Source organism: Anguilla anguilla, chromosome 8 (assembly GCF_013347855.1).
Source record: "Anguilla anguilla isolate fAngAng1 chromosome 8, fAngAng1.pri, whole genome shotgun sequence".
NCBI lineage: Eukaryota > Metazoa > Chordata > Actinopteri > Anguilliformes > Anguillidae > Anguilla > Anguilla anguilla.
Window position 1 is genome coordinate 37,075,072 of NC_049208.1, and position 19,652 is coordinate 37,094,723.

Consider the following 19,652-nt stretch of genomic DNA (forward strand, 5'->3'; position numbering starts at 1 on the left):
ACTAACACATAAGTTCCCAAATAAATGCCAGGAAGTCGGTTCAGTACAGGTTCATGTGCCCATTATCCATGCTTCTCACTGAATCGTAGAATGTCAATGAAGAACCAGCTCAACTTGTTTTTTTTTTCCTTTTTTAATTTTGATTACAAAATAGTCTATGAAAACACATTGTTGCCAGTGTTGTTTAAACACACTACAAAAATGAACAAAAACAATAAAGAATCCTTAAAGCGTTTTTTTCCCATATAAAACAGGAGGAATTCCCCTTGTGTTCAGCTCATTCTGGGGGTGGAACTCTGGCTCTTAAAAGTGAGCCGTCACTCTGTCAATTTCCAGAACGTCATCCAAAATCTGCCATTTAAAAATAAATCAATAATTAGAATACCCAGGCAAAACATCTCCACATAAAGTAAAATTCCAAATGGTAGTTAGACTGCATAAGCACAGTCTGATCCTGTTCAACAACCTTGTCTTGGTTGTCTATTGGGAGCTTAAGATGTATATTTTTAATTGAAAGCACTGGTAAAAATCCAGAATTCTCCCTTTTCGGGGGGTATAACAGTACATGAGCTTTATGAGTCCAACCCACAGCCAAAGGCTTGTGCCCTTCAATTTTGCTGCAGTTGCCATATCTGCAGCGGTACCTTGTGTACACTGCCATATTCACAATGTCTACAGTCTGGTTCTAGAACACTGGAACATATTCACAATGTCTGCAGTGCGGTTATAGAAGATTTTGCCATATTCGCAATATCTAAAGTGTAGTTATTGAATATTGTGCCATATTTACAATGTCTACAGTGCAGTTCTAGTTCTATAACACTACCGTATTCAATGTCTACAGTGATGGTTCAAGAACACTGTGCCATATACAGTGTCTACAGTGGGGTTCTAGAACACTACCTTATTCACAATGTGATCGCTGTTCAACACTGCTGTATACACAATGTGTTCAGTGATTGCTGTTCTACACCGTGCTGTATACACAATGTGTTCAGTGACTGCTGTTCTGCACTGTGCCTGTAGTGGTGGCTGCTGTACTCACAATGTCTGAGGTCGTCCCGATCTTCTTGGCCAGCTCGCTGCGCTCCATGGTACTGAGGTAAAGGTACTTGTTGAGGAGCTCTCCATCTAGAATGTTCCGCACAGCGTTCTGCAGAGTGCGTCGGTCAGCGTGTAGCATCCTGTCGCGACAGAACCAGAGGCGGCATCAATACCCAAATGGCTCAGGGTATTTAATTCTAAATCCGAAAGCCACGCTGAGCATTAGCCTGTTAGCCGAAGCTGATAAATTTCACAAATGTTAACGTCCAATAACGTCACGCGCGATTAACTGCGGTTCAGTAAAGCCCCGAGGAGCCCGAACCGAGCGCGTGCTGGTGTGCGCACCTGAACGCTTTGGGGTTGAGGCCGGCGTGGTGGGGGAGCACGGTCGTCAGGGCGTTCTGCAACATGAGCAGCCGGCGGTAGGTCTTCTCCTGCATGGGCAGGAGCAGCCCGATTCCCCCGTCCAGCGTTGCTGTGGAAACAGAGGAGAACGCAAATACTGTTGGGTGCCTTGAGGGTGACGAAGCATTTTAGGACTCACTTATAGCTTATAGTGATTTTTGGGTGGCTCATCCAAGAGATTTTTTTAAGTCAACATGCAGTACGTAGTTTTACAACATGACAAATCTCAAGGAGAAAAACATTTGTAACTACACTAGACTACATTACAAAGGTTTTGTTTTATACTTCATTAGTCACAGCTTTGAATGGTACCGAGGAGCAAGCTTGTTAGTCGTGTCAAAATTTAAAGTAAATTAAATATAATGATTAAAAAACTGCAAAAATGGAAATAAGTTATAATTTTCTGCAACGCCAAAGATTTCTAAAACCATTTTAAGGGCCAACATACACTTATGTACACTTATGTAAGCTTAAATATGAATAGCTACATACCAAATCAATTACATTTTTAAGTGCAAACCCTCTAAATTATTAAACGGATCACATCAATGAATAATTTACAAGCGTTTTCATGTACTTGTAACTAGATTGACTGCAGCTCTGTGCACATATGCATTCATGAAAATGTATGTTGAATATTTCGACATACCAAGCATAAGAATCCTCTGAATTATGAAAGGTAGAGCCACAGCCCCCCTCCCCCTCGGCCCACATACCAAACCAGGTTATGTGCTTGTTGTCCCAGGTCAGGGCCTTCTTGCTTCCCGGCTCCAGCGCCCCCCTGCAGGGCATCCTCCAGAAGGCGTTGACGTTGGCGCCCACGTTGAAGTCCGCCCTCCGCAGGAGGCGCATGCCTCCGAAACTCTCCTTGGCTGTGGGGGGGGGAGGGGGGGGGAGTGGGTGGGAACAGTCTCAGCTTAATCATATTCACCTCTATGCCACCAAAACAGGAGACTCTGAAAAGACGAGGTTTGTAACTCGCTGACTTTTTTATTGGCTTAAAACTGTCAGGACATATCACACTCCAAGTCATGAGCACAGGAAATGTCAAAGCAGAACTTGTAGTATTGCTCACCTTCTGGTAAGTACATGTACACCAGCAAATTTTGGTCTCGATCGGAAACTGGAAAACAGAGGTGGGGGGGGTTATAGACCTTATGGCAAACAAACACATTTAATTCAATGGTATGTAAATGTTAGTTGCATAAATTCCATTACGCACCCAGAAATCCTAGCTGGTTATTGTCTACCATGAACTCGATGCTGTACACCTCCAGAGGCTTTGCATCCTGTGCTCAAACAAAAAGAAAACAAAAAGAGTTTGTGCGCCATCGTGCTTTTACACTCAAATACAGCCAAACACTGTATTTATATCTTGCTAATAAAGCCTTACTGAGAGTGTTTTTATGCAAACCCTCCATTTGTGTAGAAATCCCCCGCTCCCATAGTGATGGGACCCGCGTTTCTGAGCAAACCCAGTTTTCTCTGTGGCTGGCTGCGTTTTGGCCCGCGCCCCCTCGACCCCGCGCCGCGCCGCGCCCGCCCGCCGTACCCTGCTGACGAGTGACAGCGTCTTGCTCTCCTCCTGGTAGCGCAGCAGCGAGATGCTCTTCATGACGTCGGCGGCCAGGATGAAGTTCTTGATGCTGTACATCTGGTGGATGTAGAGCTGCGTGTCGATGAAGGCCATCCCCGTCAGGTCGTTGTCCTTCAGGCTCCACAGGAAGATCTGCGCCGGAGAGCCCGACAAACGTCACGTTAGGGAGAACCTCCACAGCCCTTAAAGGAGACTTGACCGCATGCAGAGACACAATGACACAACAGTGGCACTGCACACAGTGAGGATGCAATGCACAGGACTAAGCAGGCGAGACGTGGTTCAAATACGTATTTGTTTTGGATTCAAATACTTTTCTACGCTTTACTGATCTTGTCTGGTGTATTGGAACCATTGAAAACCCCGCCTTCCGGTCATAATGGCAGGCTCAATTACACCAGGCAAGATCAACAGAGCACAGAAGAGTATTTGAATCCAAAACAAATACGTATTTGACCCAGGTCTGCTGGTGACCCTTCACTGAAACGATCCCCCAGCTCCAGGCTCCAGGGTTCTTCCCAGAGGCCTAAGAGCGGGCCGGCGCTGGGGCGGTCTGAGCGGGACGCTGACCTTCTGGCCGATGGCGGAGACCAGGTAGCCGCTGCAGTGGCAGAGCGCGGTGACGGGGCCCTTCTGCTCCTTCTCGTACAGCACTTTGAACTTGTTCTTGGTCAGGGGCTGCCCAGGCTCGGGGACCACCTCGATCACGTCCAAGATGAGGATCTACCAGCAGATGGGAGAGGGGAGATCAGGTACCGTCAGCCACTGTTTGGTATGGGAGCCACTACTTCGTCACACACTTCCTAGGTTATTCCGATTCAAAATTCAAGAATGGTGATTAAGGTTTTCAAAAACCTTATTTGTAAAGGAATTGTCTTATCAGGGGCATCAGAAAAAATAAATAAAACATAAAAAACATATTTAAAAACAACAGCAAAAATAAATCCCACCACCCCAGTAATAACCAGCTTATCAGTCAGCATGTAGTATGTTTGTAAAATTCAGTCACTGAATTCAGCGCCTTAACAGATGAGCCACCTGGCAGCCCGACCAAGTTTTCACCTGCGGGAACCCTGTTATGAACCGTCATCCACAACAAACGCAGAGTCTGTTGCTCAGTCATTCGCAATCCTCCACCGCCCTTTCAATGAGACTTCTTGTTTCCCGACGGCGCTAAAATTCCCGCCCCGCGAGACTCCACTCACCCTCCCCCTGCAGGTGACCTCTTCGCCCTGCATCAGGCAGGTGCCCAAGGCCACGTAGCCCTTGAGCCCGGACACCGTCTCCTGGCTCTTCAGCGCCACCGTCTTCATGCAGGTGACGTGCTCCCACTCCTCCAGGTCGATGCTGAGAGGGGAAGTGAAAAGCAGGGCCTGCTCAGCGATGCGTGCGTTCCTGTCCCTGCACCGGGTCTGCACGCTGCACCAGCAGGGGGCGCCGCGCAGCGCATATGTGCTCGCTGGCATGAGAATGTCGCTAGACCGGTTTGGCGGCCATTACTCACACACCTCAGGCAGATGCACTTACGTTCTCTTACACTGCAAGTGCATCTGATAAATGACTGTAATGTAATGCACTATGAACACTACTGGGCTTTCAAGCCTTTCAAATGATAAGAACAGGGCCTTTACTTATCAGTAGGTATAAGTTAGGTACTTTATAGAAACATTATCACTGACTCTGGTGGCCTTTGAAATCTACTATCTTCAATAAGCCCCACCCTGTTCCGTACACAGTAGGTGGATCTTTGAGGATTTCCTTTTAAAGTGTACATGACCTGCTGCTCCAGTTGAAAAACCCTGAGTGACAGATACAAAGAGAAAGCCAGCAGTGGCAGGGACCCTAGGGCTGAGATTCTCCCACGGACCAAAAGCCCTGCTGTGGATCACTTAACGCATGTTTGGGACTGCTTACCATGTGTTTGGGATTGCTCACCGCGTGTTTGGGATTGCTCACCCCGTGTTTGGGATTGCTCACCGCGTGTTTGGGATTGCTCACCCCGTGTTTGGGATTGCTCACCGCGTGTTTGGGATTGCTCACCCCGTGTTTGGGATTGCTCACCCCGTGTTTGGGATTGCTCACCGCGTGTTTGGGATTGCTCACCCCGTGTTTGGGATTGCTCACCCCGTGTTTGGGATTGCTCACCCCGTGTTTGGGATTGCTCACCGCGTGTTTGGGATTGCTCATCCCGTGTTTGGGATTGCTCATCCCGTGTTTGGGATTGCTCACCGCGTGTTTGGGATTGCTTACCGAGTGTTTGGGATTGCTTCCCAGCTGACGGGAGAGATCAGCTGGATGGAAAACTTCTCCTGCTGGGGGTTGATGTACCGCTCATCTGCGGGAACAGGCACATACCCCAGGTTTCAAATTCATGTGGGACGATAGCCGTACTGCCCCAATTTAAACCAATTAAACGGGAACCTCCATCTACAATCATAAAACACTTCGAAGTGACAGAACATATATATTTTTTAAACTCGAGCAAAATAAAAGGGCAGCCTCACCTCTGTCGATGGTTTCAAACTCTTTTTCCTCTCCAGTCATCCTTGGAATGCGGGTACAGAGTTCCTTTATGCTTGTGCAAACAGCATAGACCTGTTGCACAACGGGCGTGTTCAGCGACGACAAGAACACGTCACACTTTTCACACTTTTAAATTCAACAGCACGAATGACAAAACCTTTAGGAATTTTTCCAGACTTTTCTCTTGGCACTGTCAAGCTAGTAGGCTCAATGCACAAAAACACATCCTGCTTGTTCTCACAGGGGCATGGTGGTGTCCTCAGTATATCATGACAGCAGTTAAAATGGTAAAAGTTTATGCAGAGAGACCTTACCTTGGATTCCACGTGGTAGGTCACATAGTGCACAGTGCATCGCAGCGGGATCTTTCGAACAGGCCACGGGGCATCGTATGAGAGATAGGTGGGCAACACACTGATCCTCAGCTCACCCTGGATAACACATGCACGTTATGAAGACTTGTAACTTAGGAAAAAACATACACATTACTTACAGAAACACATACACTTTATTAATCGAAGAATTGTAACTTAGGGAAATGTTTACAGGTTATTTCATCTAAGAATCACAATTTAGGGAAACACATACATGTTATTTCCATCTACGAATAATAATTTAGGGAAACGCATACACATTATGAATCTAAGAACCATAACTTAGGGAAAGGTACACATCATTAATTTAAGTACACATACACAGTATGAATTTGTCTATGAATTTAAGCATGAAGAATAACTAGTGTACATGTGGAAGACATAAGCTCTTGGTCAAATATCTTTGCTGGATACCACGAGGACATAATTTCCACAAATGAGAGCCACTCATAAGACCTTACAGCAAATCATGTAGGCTGACTCCCATTAAAACCGAGTAGAAATCAATACAGCTTATCTGGTCTTCCAAGTGCAATGAATTATCAATAATGTAGATGCAGGCCACTGCTAATGGGCTAATAGCCACAATTCATCCTAACCTTTTTGTATGTCCGTAGCGGCCTATATTTTCACAGTTAGTATAAAAGTAATGTGGATTGTGGCGGGACAAAGAGACTGAACTGCACGTTCTGACAAAGACTGACAACACAAGACTGACCGAGTTTGACTGATCAATGCTTGCGTTTACCTGCTTGTTGAAATAGAGGAAGCCCTTGGGGCAGTTGATGTTGTGGAAGGGGGAAAAGGATTCGATTGGGCCGTCGATCGTCATGGGGTGGAGCCTCATTGCCCCTCGCGCGGTCACCAGCATCCAGTGCGGGGAGGGCCCGCAGATAAACACCTGAAGATGACAAAAAGGTGACACAAGCTTTGGAGAGCACCGTCTCCAACACAGACTAGAGAATATATTTTTGTCGTCTTCTGCTGCATATAATCTTCAATGAGGAATTCTGGGGGCGGAAGGAGCGCCTTACCCCAGAGTAGCCGGATATGTCTTCGAAGTATCTGAACCTGGCCACGCGACCTTTGAACCCTGAGCCGTCCTCTCCCGCACCGCCCTCCGTCTTCTTGTCCTTCTTCGACGTCTTCAGTTTTTTCTCGCGGAAATTTATGTTGTGGGGTAACTGAAGAGAGAGGACACTCAGTTTCCCTAGTTTGCCTTCATTTCTGCATTTCTTGAACATTCCCTCTGAATTTGCAGCTTCTCACCTTTTTAAAGCGCACTTTCAAGTTGCTCAGAGTCTGCTGGTCATATGGAAATGCCTCATAAATGAGAAGCTCTTGGTCAACATGGACCTGAAAACAAACAAAATGGAAAACTCAAATATCAGTTGATCATAACAAGAGCTAAAGTCAAACTGCAACATCAGTCACCTTGAGATTCAGACAGTTCATTATGTTTGCCAAGCTTACCATAAAGGAGTGTTTTCAGACCAAGCCAACAAATTTACACAGACACTCACCAGTAGGTAGGGCCGACTTTGTCGGTAGCCCAAAGCCACCAGGGCGACCTCTTTGACCAATGGGATTTCTCCCTGGCGTGTGACTTCCTCCTTCTTGCCCTCCCCCTGAGCTGCTGACTGGCCGGAGGAGCTGTCCACCAGCACTCGCTGGCCAACCGGGAAGTTCTTCACAAGGAAGACAAGGCGCCAGTCCGGGAGCTGGTAAATCTGACAGAAATAGACCCGTAACAAAGTTACATTTTCATCATCAGATTGAAGCAGAGATTTTCTTTCTGTACTACCACATATTTTAAGACATCTAAATGTACCGTTTACAAAAAAAACAGCAAACTTAGACGAATAAACTAAAATCTACTGACAAATATTACATGCATAGCATGTAATGGTAATATTTACTGGTAGCATTGGCACTTAAAATGTGGTCTACAGCAAGACTAGAACAAATAAGGTATTAAAATGCTAACGAAATGCTGTTTGTTAGCAGGAAGTGGTTTTAGTTCAGTTCAGGCCCAAAGGCAGACACGGTGTAGCACTTCCCAGTCTTGCGTGCTTCGTAAGACCACCCGGTGGCGCTGTCCTCACCTCCATGACGCCGCTCTCCCTCACCACCATGCACCAGTGCGTGGGCTCCGCCCTGCTGGACCCTTGCTCCGCCCCGAACTGCGACAGCAAGGCGCTGCGGCTGGGCTCCTCCCTCGTGGGGCTGAAGAGGGGGTTGGAGTCTCCGTACAGCATCTCCTCCTCGTCATCCACAGTGTTGCTGATAGGGCGAGGAAAAAGTGACCTCGGATAAGGGGAGGGGTCAGATATGGCCCGCCACCTCCCTCCTTACACACACATACACACTCACACGGAAGGTGCACATCCAATTGGAAATCCATTCGTACTTCATTGTCATCAACAGTGCACATCTGCACCTGCTTTAAGTTTGTCACTGGAGGAAAACATTTTAAGTCCTGTGTTACAGGGAAGTGACTGGTCCATAATTTTCCTCACAATGTGCACGGTGCCTTGCCAATCAGAACAGTGTTTCAGTAACCGTGTGAAACACGCATGTCCCAAGCGCACTATCTGCAGTGAAGTCCTCAGCCAGGACGGCTGTACCTGATGTCCTGGATGATGGTCTCCGTCTCCGACTGGCTGCGGGTGATGGTCTCCTCCTTGGCCGAGCTCGCCACCTTGTTCTCCGTGGTGAACATCCCGCTCACGTCCCGGTACGCGCAAAGCGTGATCACGCGAGATTGCTGGAGAGAGGATGCGAGACTCATCAACAGCAGACATCACTTCAGTAAAGGACACTGCCCTACTACTGTAAGGGGACAAAAAGCTGGTATTGTAACTTAACAGGTCATTGCCAACTTTTATCTTGAAAATCTTTGACCGAAAGTCAACTTGCCCAAAATAGCTTGCAATGATTATGACAGAATTCTGGCTTTTTGCAGTAGCTTTAGAGCAGAAATGAGAAAATGTATTAACAGGAAGTTGCCCTTCCTGCAGTCTCTAACCGAGAGCGAGAGTGCTGTGGTAACTAGAGAGATATAAAGAGTCGGGCCACGCGCTGTGGCTGCGCCGGCGTCCGGCTCACTCACCGTGTGCACCTGCGGCTTCTGCAGGGCCAGCCGGTGGGTCTTCCCCATGTACGAGTCCGTCTTGAGCACGAACATGGTGACCACCCCTTCCGCCGTCATGACGATGACGTAGGGGTCGGCCACGGCGCACTGCACCACCGGGGAGCCCAGGTCCACGGGGATGAAGTGCAGCTGCGTCACTGAAGGGGGAGAGAGAGTGAGCGCGGGACAGGGGCTGCCAAAAAACAGAAATGGCATCGGTGCCTCTTTCAAGCATCAATAATTAAATATGAATAATTTCCCAAGGACTATCGGTATATATTGGCAAATTTCGAATGAAAATACTGGCTCTGGAACAGCTTATAAACTGGCTGAATAAAGATTTACAGCCTAGACTAATCAGACTAGAGCACCGTATCTCAAATTCTGTCAAACTGACAGCTAAAATGGAGTGGGGGAGGAGGGGTGTGCAGGTGACGGCAGAGGGTTTGGTCGTGTCCGTTTGGTCGCCCATTGTATTACATTACAAAAGCAAATAAAGTTTTACTGCAATTGCACATTGAAGCCTCAAATATTTCGATATAACAACACCAAGATCAATATTCGACATCGATATTTTATGCAGATACTGCAGTTCCAGAGGCATACACGCATCCATATTTTACTTACATTGATTAAATTCAGTGCAGATGACTGCTTACAGGTTAAGTATAATAGAGGATTAGGGAAAATAATGCTGCTGTGGGTGGTTAAAGTCTTCAGGGTGGGAGACACTGGCAGCATTACCTCCCTCCAGCAGCCGGATGCCCATGGGGGACACCTGGATGATGTACTTGTTGTCCCCGATGTTCCCTGCAAACACCGTGGGGCCCTGCGTGGCAAAGCCGCTGGTGTCCAGCTCCATGATCTCCTGGCCTGTCTGCAGGATCTGCGACACGGGAGGACGGCGGGTGTTATGCCCAAGAGAGGCCCTGCTGAGCGCCAAGCGTGTACAGAGCGCCAACTGACACTTGCGCAGAACTCGCTAGACATTTTGGAGATGGGTTTGAGTGAGTTTAACCCCACCCAGGCTGAGCTCTGAAGTGTGTGTCCAAAGTGCTAGAATGTATGTGCGAGTATGTGTGTGTATGTCTGTGAGTGTCTTTCCTAAAGAGTGTTTGTCTGCATCACTGCGTGATAAGTACATGTCACAATGCTAAAATGCAGTGTACGTGTGTGTGAGTGTGTGTGCATGCCCCCTCATATGCGTGTATGTGTGATAAGTGCATGTGTTCACCACGCTAAAATGCAGTGTGTGTGTGTGTGTGTATGCGTGTGTGTGTGTGTGTGTGTGTGTGCGCGCATGCCTGTAACTGGCGCCTGTGTTAACGCCGCTAGTATAAAGGACGTGCTGCGCTCAGAGAAAGGCGCAGTACCATGGTGGAGTCCTCTCTGCTGAGGATGAGGAAGCCGTGCTTCTTCTTGTCCTCCTCGGGGGCGGGCTCGGGGGGCTGCTCCTCGGGCGTGTCCCCCTCTCCCTCCGCCGCTGGCTGCTGTGTACAGGACAGAGCACAGAGCTGTCAATCACCAGCGAGAAACACACCCCGGGGTCCAGCTGCACACTGTACACACATTACACATCCCAGCCGGCATAGAGTACCACTACACCCTATAAAACGCTGAGAAAGAATGTTTCCTGTTTAATACAACTTAATGGATGGAAACACAAGGCATCGCTACTCTCCTTTCCAGAATCACAGACATTTTAGGAGTACATATGAAAGTGAAAGTCAATTTAGAACAGATGGCGACTGCTGCTAGAACAACATTCTACCGACCGACTGGCCACCCAATGAGATATGAAATATAATGAAAGTATCATACGCAGTCGCGACACATCAAGCATATTATTTCTGAAACAAAAAGGCAAGCATTAAATGGGTGAATCAGACTTTCCACTTAAAAAAGAAATTGGAAAGACAACCAGAATTAGACAATGGGGATGTCTTGGCACAGCTTCTAAATAAGACTATATACAGGTCAGCGTTTAATGTAAAGAACAGTCTGAACATTTTTTCAAAAATAGAAGGCTAAAGTAAAGCTTCCAATCTTTAATAAATAATTCACTTTTTTTTAAATCTTGTGCAACGTGTCACTTTTAAAGTTGCAGAGTATGCGTTCTCAATGCACTCCTATCTCTGAGGTTCTACCGCACTTCCAGTAATGGTTCCAGTAATTCTAAGTCTGGACAGGAAATGGACTCCATCATCACATTAAGCTAAGCTCAGGGAGCTGCTGCTAAGCTTTGAGAGCACGAGAGAGAGTCTTACTTCCACTTCCTTCTTCTCGGAAGAGATAACTGTCCACATGTCGTGACAGCCAGGCAGCTCGAAGGTGGTGACCACCTGGGGTCTGATGCTCCTCTGAGGGGAACAAGCAAAGTCACTGACAGAGAACAAGACAGCTTCAGATCAAAGACTCTTTACTGTGACAAGATACACAGAGCAACTTAACACAGACAAGAGTCCGGCAGCCTGAAATCAAAGAATCTAAGCTGATAAGTCACAGGTTTGGAAAATATTTGCCCCTGCTGTGGCTGAAGTGAATAACCATCAGGAATCCTTAACTCCTCAACAGCTTAAACAGATAAGTGCTTCAGTGTGCAGTCTTTCTTATAATTAACCATTACTTATCAGCAGAAGCATTGCTTTTCTGCTTTCATCATGAATATTTTGAACAGGATATTATTAAAATTTACCACGCAGAAACCATTACTTTAGATTCACTAATGACCTTCTACAACAAAGAATCTACCCAACTCACAGTTAACGGCAAGGCGGACCCTTTCCGTTGGCTAACATTTAAAACGGTTCTGTGCGGATACAAGCGGATCAGGCCGAAGGCCGGGGTTGCGGCCTCTTCTCAGGCCCCCTGTGTCTCGAGTGTTTACAGGCTACTCCATTGATCTCTGAGGCAGCCGTGGTAAACCCAGACTTCGCTTTAGCACCATATGAAGGACCTGCGGCAGACTTGCCTCACTGCCGCAGGCGTCTGAACAGTGCGCAACGGGACGCAGCGACGGCCATGCAGAAACCGCACACAAAACCGCACACGACGGCTAGGCCATGCAGGCAAGCGCATGCACCAACACTGAGAAGTTATTTACACTGCAATAGTGAAAGGCTATTTATTCTGCTTTGACATTATTATTTTTTTTAAAAGACTGCAGACTTAGGGTATAGTCAAGGACAATCTGACAAAGTACAAATATGTTCAGTTGCCTGCAATTTCCTCCACAAGGTACAAAGGCAGTAACCTCCCAGGTAAACTTACCTGAGTTAAGCTAAATAGACATATAAAGACCTTAAAGAGCCTTCACTTATTTTATAGGAAGTAAAGAATAGCATTATTTGCCTTTGCTACTTCTGCAAAAATCCACTGCCATTTCTGCAAACTCAATCTGAATATTTTCTAAAAAGCCCATAACTGCCAACAGAAAAAATAACCTGCTTATAGGATATGGCTTGAGAATGCCCCCTGACTGGTTAGCTGGTTAGCTACATGCTAATACTTCACTGCAAGTGTAAAAGAATCTAGCTCTACTACATTTTTTCCCTGCTTTCTTTGACAGTGGCTTGTGCCCGCTTGACTTGAGATGTAGCGTAGCAGCCTGTGGAATTTTCCCCGCGTCCTTATGGACATGGAACTCCCTGGGCTGATGTGTGGAAGTGGTGATGGATTTTGTACAATGCTGTGAAATCCCATAATTCCACGCAGAAGACGACTCACCTGCAGCACAGAGAGCGCGCCATTTTTCCCGTACCCGGAACATACCACCACTTCCAGATCTGGCTCCGGATTGCTCTGGAACTGAGGAAACCAACAAGAGAGGTTATACCTCAACAGGGACACGTAGCTTATCTTGAGCCATCCCGTTATACGCTTGTAAATAAAAAAGTAAACATGAAACCCTTTTTCATTTTTTTATTAATGTACACAACTGACAACCGCTTTCACGCGAGTTTGACAAAGTACCTTAGCACAGTAGATACATACCTCTTCAGAGAGGAAGGCTGGCTCTCCCATAGAAGCATTGGCACAGGGACCAATATTCAATATACTGTCACAAACCTAAAGGTCAAAACAGGAAAGACCTTTCAGAGAAGTCCATAAATGCAGACAACTTCAATATAGGTTACGAAAAGTTAATCCTTGAAGGAAAATCTATTTTAAAAAGGTTTTTTTTAATTGATTTAAACTAAAGACTACTAAGAAAATCCTTGAAAGAATTCTCCTCCTGCAAATATGCCAAATCAAGCCCAAGCTTTCAGTGGACCATTCATTCCACTGGCCACAGTGTTGGAAATTCTAAATCAAGAAGAATTCCCAAATCTGAAAACTGGTTCCAAAGAGCAACATAACCACTTTCAATATGATACAGTAAAACAGCGAACGTAGAGAAACTTTGACCTAGCTATCGACTCCAGTAGATTGATGTGTAGATTCATGTAGAATGCATTTAATCTGTGTGTAAATGGTGAAAAGGGAAAGATGATGCTGACAGTTCAAACACGAGGATAAAAGGGGAGAACGCGAGTCAAACCCCTTATAAAGGAGCGAAAACGTGAACATGCCAATCGCTAACAGAATGGGGGGTAGAGCGAGTCAAATACCTCGAAAGAGTAGGTGGCCAGCTGGGTGCCTGACTGGGCCTCACTTCCATACACTTCGATCTCGTCCACCTCATCCAGGAGCGGGGCCTTACCAGCTGGAATACCACAGACCGTTAGACCTGCTGCTGCGTCATGTGCGGGAGATACAGTGCCCTCCGAACGTAGGGTAACGGTACAGAGAAATGAGTTATTTTTGCTATGTAGTTTAGGTACTTGTTTCTGTAAATGGTAGAATGTGAGCAAATGCCATGAAATAAAAGCTGATTGTCTATACATCTGGCTCATATTAATCTTTTGATCTCTAATACAAATGCCTTTAGTATAGAGCAAAAAAAATATCTAAATTCACTCTACCATACTTTTGGGGGGCACTGTATGTACACACCAAAGGCTCACACAGGTTTTTCCACTGACCTGTCCAGTTGGTAGAAGAATCCACTCGTTTCTTTTTATTAGGCGGTTCTTCCTGGAGAGACAGAGGAAAATGTTTAGCGCTGTTTAGGAAAGACGTTCCTAAAGGGAGAAACTAAAACATTCTGTTTCATCTTGCTGAAAAACCTAATTTAGTTATGTTGCACGTGCATCAGACAGGATTATAGAACGTATTTGAACAAGAGAAAAATACCCAAACAACACACAGCTGAGACAAAGGGAGACCTAACAGAATGCAGTTTTATCATACTAACTTGAATTTCAAAAACCCAGAGAAGTTAATGCAAACTTCATTAATAAGTTGGGTGTGGCTACATCCATACAATATGCTAGCACAGTACTGAGCAATCCTTTTAACATCATGCTGTATCCTCAAAGACACAGAAAGAATCTATTTGCAGCTTCAGGCAGGGTTGTGAGCAGCCTGACGTTAACATGCCAACGCCCTGCGCCGGTATCCATGACAACATCATGGGGGTGTGCTCACCTGCTTCTCCTTCTCCTTGCCCTCCTCTACCGTCGCCTCCTGCAGCTTCTCCGTGTATTTGAGGAGGAGGGAGTTCCCCAGGCGGGACCCCAGGAACAGGTACCCAGGCTCCATTGTCATCATCTGAGAGGAGGGAAGCGTCGTGATTGGACAGAAACCTGGGAGCATGCTGCACGGCGAGCTGCTAAACTGGTGCACCCTTCCCAGGCTTCCCCCTGCCTTCTTCAGGTTACACACTGCGGCAGGGCTCTCTGCCCACCATGAATGTTCCCTGCGAGCAGCGCCGTCAGCACGACCTGAAGCCTGAGCAAGCATTAACGCGGTAGGAGCGGGAGAGGCCCGGAACATTCCCTAGGGTACGAGTCAGCGGGATGGCGCGAGGGGCGGGACTTACGCAGGTGGTCAGGACACTGGCGGCGGCCTTGTCGAAGTGGAACGCCCGCACGCTCCTCATGCCGTCGGTGATGAGGGTCAGAACGTATCTGAAATTTGTGGAGGGGGAGAGCAGTTATTGCGGGGTCACACTTCAAATGAATACTGCTATTCATAAATGAGTGCTGCTAGAAAAGGCAGACTTACATTTCTCCACCTTTTAAAGAAATGACCACCTTGTCTGAGGCAATGAATGTGGCCTGGGAACAGTCCAGAGTGATCTTCACTTCCTCTTGTACCCCTGCACAACACAAAAAATACAAATACTACCATAAATGAAATGGCAAATTCTTCAAATCGAGCTTAAAATAACACAGGCTGACACTAAACTCCACAAAATCCCCATAAATGCACACATTAATAAATTCACACATTTCTACATATACAATACAAATACAGACAATATCACCAAATGCCAATGACAAATTACATCATAATAAAGCATAAATGGTAACAGAATGATAAACGGCTCCCATTGCTAAGATGATGATATATTATGCTCCAAAACAGTGAAGGGTTAAACACAGTTTAAACTGCACGTTTATAAAATAGGCACACTATGAGGTCTGCTGTGTCACAACAACTGAACCTGCATCATTCATAAATAAAGGGCAAAAATGTCACAAGAGTGGATTAAAGCCTGAACCCTGAAAGTCAGTTCACACTGAATGACCTCAGAGCTGACGAAACAGGAGGCCAGTCTTTTCCTGGTACTCACGCAGAGGGAAAGCAGTAGTCCCGTTCGTCTGGCTGTTGAGCGAAACACCGTAAGGTGGCACGCTCTGGTTCAGATACAACAAGGAGTTCACCGCGAACACCACCACACCGCCTGGAAACAGAGTGTGCACAGCTTCACATCACTGCACCTTTCTTCGCTCCCGGGCTTTTTTAAACCAGAAGTTTCCGGAAGCATAATGTTAGAGCTGTGCTAATGAGGAAAGGCCATGGTATTTTCTCACAGAACTCGTATAATCTATGGGATTAAGGGAAATACAGCGATGCAAGAATGCGGTCGGCCTCACCGATGGGCTTGGGCACGGCCAAGATCTGAGTGCAGTCGAAGGGCAGGTTGGAGAGGGACCAGATGACGGGGTGCACTTTCTGCATGATGTTGAGGGATATGGCCACGATGCTGCACGTGTCCTGGCGAACAGCCACGCGTCTGTCCGGAACGCAAACAGAAACGCGTCACTCACCCGACAATCGCTGAGGTCCGAGACCTCCACACCTCTCTGCTCATCTGTACGGTTTAATTATCTCAAAAGTATACCAGTGGTCAAGTGTCCAAGGTTACATTATGAGTGCCAAATTTCAGAAAAATCTGAGAGGTCAATGTTGAAAAAAGAGCCATTCTCCCCTGGAATTACCCAGCCGACACCTCCTTCGCCTCCTCAAAAGTCCCCAGCTTCCCATATTATATAGAGAAAATTGAGCCAATCTATATGTGATACAGATTTGACATCCCCATACAAGAAGGCTGGTGGTATGACACTCAGATGTTACACTGCTTCCAAACCCATTAATACAGGGTATTCAAACAGGTGTCTGCTTTTTCTAAAGTCAAGCAGGATGTATGACAGCTTGAGTAACTAACCCTGGATAGACCAAGAGAGAAAGAAGAGGGGGGGGGGAACTCACCCTGGCCATGTCTGGTTGGGCTCATACAGAATGAGCAGAGTAGGCTCGTAGTAGCCATGGAGGAACTTCATGTCGATGATGTTCAATAGTTTCTCGTCCAACTCTCGAACGTCAATTATGTAGCTGGGAAGGAAACTAGATTTCTGCCTGCAGGGTGAGAAATTTATATTCTTTCAATGGGACTGCCAGTAAGACGGTGGCCAATTTAGGCACTTGTCCTGATTAAGCTATGGTCACCATAAGAGGGGAAGTACTGTTTCAAAAACCCTGATAAAAAATGACATTATTAAAAATGACATTGTGGGTATTCATTTGAGAAAAATTTTAACAATCTTAGATATGAAAACAGGGACATTCACAATGCAGACATTGAGACATTTAAAAAAAATGATGTTCCATAACGCCTCATTAGACTGGCTCAGTAACAAACATCTAAATAATCATCTCTGAGCTAGTACCTTTAATTACATATTATCTGCAGGAGAAGGATGCCAGCCAAATCTAGCTTTTTAAGGAATAATGTTGTAAGTAATGTGCAACTTTACAATCATGCAGCTTTCAATCATGTACACACCCCTCCCCCACGATGCCCTCCTGTTCGTCAGTCAAGGTATCCTTCCTGAATGGAAGCACCACCAGCTGGGTGCCATAAACCAGCATGACAGCACAGCGATTCTCTGGATCTACGCGGACAATTGGAATGTGCACGTTCTGGACAAACCCGTCCTAAAGAGGGAGAGGAGCACACTTGTATGAGCACACTTGAAAACAGACACAGCACAGCACAATATACAAATCCTAGGTGAGGGTCTGCTACTTGAATGAGCAGTAGCATGAAAGGGTTCGATAAATGTGCAGCTCTGGATAAAGATCCCCAAGAAACCCCGGCAATCTGCTGGAAGGGGAAAGGGATGATTTCCTCCAAGCACTGATCACTTTCAAAGTGCTCCAGATCCATTCTCGTTGTACTTCTAATCTTTGCCAAAGCCCCAAAATAAAATAATCCCTGTCTTAACAGTGCCACCCCAATTGTATTTTTGTTCTCCTGCCAAAGACCCAAAAAATAATGTGTAAGAATGCTTACCCTGAGCTCTGGTTCCTCAAAATAATGCAGAGAGAGAGTCTTCAGGTCGTGGGTCCCTGGGTCATACTCCACCACAGACAGCTAAAACAGAGGAAGAACAACAGGGAGTCTGACTAAAAAAAAAAAAAAAAGCAATGCAAAAATACATCTGTTGATGACCAAGCATTATGAAGAGATCCCTGTCAGCAGTTACCTTTGCATCTTTGAAGCTCAACAGGAGGGCATCTCTGTTGGCTCCAACGAGCTGGACGCTGGCCATGGACATGACATTGCCAAACAGCGAAAAGGCTGCCACTTGCTCCAGCTTCTCCTTGCGACTCTTGACGTCTAAAAAAAAGGTTAAACAATTAACCACAGATGCTGGGAAATAAATATAAAAATAAATGAATATTTACCCTTCCAAAATAGTCAATAATTAATTCAAATTGAAAATGGAAACAATACTGGTCCATACCCAATGGCTTCTCTGTCTTTGCTGCACTCTATAACGTAACAGATGAGAAAAGTTAGAATATGAAATTACTTTTAAAACTATTTAGCACCTGATTTAGCATGTTACATTTAAGAAAGACAGCAACCGTATCATGAATATGTTTGTTAGCAGCCAACAAGAAAAATTTCGTTTGTTTCTAGCGCTTTTGCTTGCAAAATAAACAAGAACATATAAAGCATCCGGTCAAATCACCTCCACATCATGTATGATCCGATAGACGTATAGCTGAGAAGTGCCTGCCACCACAAGGTTTTTCTCCTCGTTAGAGATGAAGTTGCAGTAAACGGAGAACTCTATGGCGGTCGGGGAGTGCGCTTGTCGGTACACGGCGTACATTCTGCTCGGCTTTGAGCACGCTCACTCGTCAGCAGACAACCTGGGAATAGTGTCAGATGGAAAGGACTTTTTAAAACGGTGTGAACTACGTTACATATGTTGTTTCAGTCTCTTCTAAATCTGGTAATTAACGAACATAGTCTAATTCATATAGACGAAAAGGGATCGTCGATATCCACTTTATGTCTTTAAAATGTGAATATTAAAACCGACGTATGCGTTATGATCCGCCATTTACAAGGTGTTCAATGTGTAAGAATTTCCACTAAAAAACTAGAAAATGTTCCGCAGATTTCTCATATTTCCACTGAACATGTTTGGGAAGATTAAATTTTGTGTTGTCGTTCACCGCAGTAGGCAATTGGCACCCTAGTATAGTTGTGATTTTACGCAATGCGCAGCGAGCCTCCAAATGCTGTGTACCTGAGCCAAGAAAACGCAAACCGATCAAGACTAAGAAATTAAACATTGGGTTAAACAAAACATTGACTAGGTATCTAGACATCTTGCTAGCTACGTTAGTTACACAACACCGATAGCTAGCTACATTTGTTACGCAACCAAAGGTACACATAATTGTTTATGAAGCTACCTTTACTGAGGCATCATGTAATATGATCTTGTGGCATTATAAGCAACACAGGTTCATTTTTGTACAAGCTAATGCTCATTATTAACATGTACATAGACGGAAACTAATCTCGATATAGCAGGCTATGTACAAAGCGCCGTCACTGCATGAGTTGCACAGCAGCAATGTCTGATAGCCAACTAGAAAGGTTTAATGATTGACCTACCTATTACTTCCTATAAACGGTTATCTCCCCTCTTACGCTGACGTGAGTGCCACCCTTCTACAATTTCATGGTCGAATTTATCATTTATTTACGATATAGATATTTTTTGTTTAGCTATGTGATGTTTCACCTTTTCCATTCATAACACAACCCAGCATGCATTCGGTGTACACGACTATCAATTACCTCCGGGGGTGCAACAAGGGATCTTGATAAAGGTTCCTAGATGTGCGGTTTTGTTTTCGCGTTACATGAAGCATAATGCAT

At 45.7% G+C, this 19,652-nt stretch overlaps 1 protein-coding gene across 4 annotated transcripts; it reads right to left on the reverse strand.

Annotated features, from left to right (window-relative positions):
* Positions 1 to 117: 117 nt before the first annotated feature.
* Positions 118 to 19,572, reverse strand: cpsf1 (cleavage and polyadenylation specific factor 1). 4 transcript variants are annotated; one of them, XM_035429547.1, is made up of 38 exons: positions 19,386 to 19,572; positions 18,445 to 18,628; positions 18,214 to 18,241; positions 17,953 to 18,086; positions 17,760 to 17,840; positions 17,250 to 17,401; positions 16,676 to 16,822; positions 16,060 to 16,199; positions 15,756 to 15,866; positions 15,185 to 15,278; positions 15,000 to 15,087; positions 14,606 to 14,728; positions 14,101 to 14,152; positions 13,687 to 13,781; positions 13,070 to 13,144; positions 12,803 to 12,883; positions 11,344 to 11,436; positions 10,450 to 10,563; positions 9,821 to 9,962; positions 9,056 to 9,234; positions 8,571 to 8,710; positions 8,049 to 8,226; positions 7,467 to 7,673; positions 7,213 to 7,299; positions 6,978 to 7,127; positions 6,692 to 6,844; positions 5,884 to 6,000; positions 5,551 to 5,641; positions 5,297 to 5,381; positions 4,252 to 4,393; positions 3,617 to 3,769; positions 3,002 to 3,178; positions 2,672 to 2,738; positions 2,525 to 2,572; positions 2,166 to 2,321; positions 1,390 to 1,519; positions 1,046 to 1,184; positions 118 to 351 (listed from the first exon to the last, which is right to left on the reverse strand). In XM_035429547.1, exons 2-38 carry the CDS (start codon positions 18,586 to 18,588, stop codon positions 304 to 306), a joined length of 4,341 nt encoding a protein of 1,446 aa, XP_035285438.1. In that variant the 5' UTR covers positions 18,589 to 18,628; positions 19,386 to 19,572; the 3' UTR covers positions 118 to 303. The 4 variants fall into 4 exon arrangements, with proteins under 4 accessions (XP_035285438.1, XP_035285435.1, XP_035285436.1 ...); XM_035429544.1 differs by having other exon boundaries at positions 10,450 to 10,566; XM_035429545.1 differs by having other exon boundaries at positions 10,450 to 10,566; positions 19,516 to 19,566.
* Positions 19,573 to 19,652: the final 80 nt, after the last annotated feature.

Excerpts from the sequence above, each read along its gene's own strand:
- cpsf1 (XM_035429544.1), bottom strand. The coding sequence starts at position 18,588 with ATGTACGCCGTGTACCGACAAGCGCACTCCCCGACCGCCATAGAGTTC. Across the intron at positions 10,567-11,343 it reads CCGAGAAGAAGGAAGTGGAA|CAGCCAGCGGCGGAGGGAGA; the intron begins GTAAGACTCTCT and ends TCCTGTACACAG. Across the intron at positions 8,711-9,055 it reads AGAAGCCGCAGGTGCACACG|CAATCTCGCGTGATCACGCT; the intron begins GTGAGTGAGCCG and ends TCCTCTCTCCAG.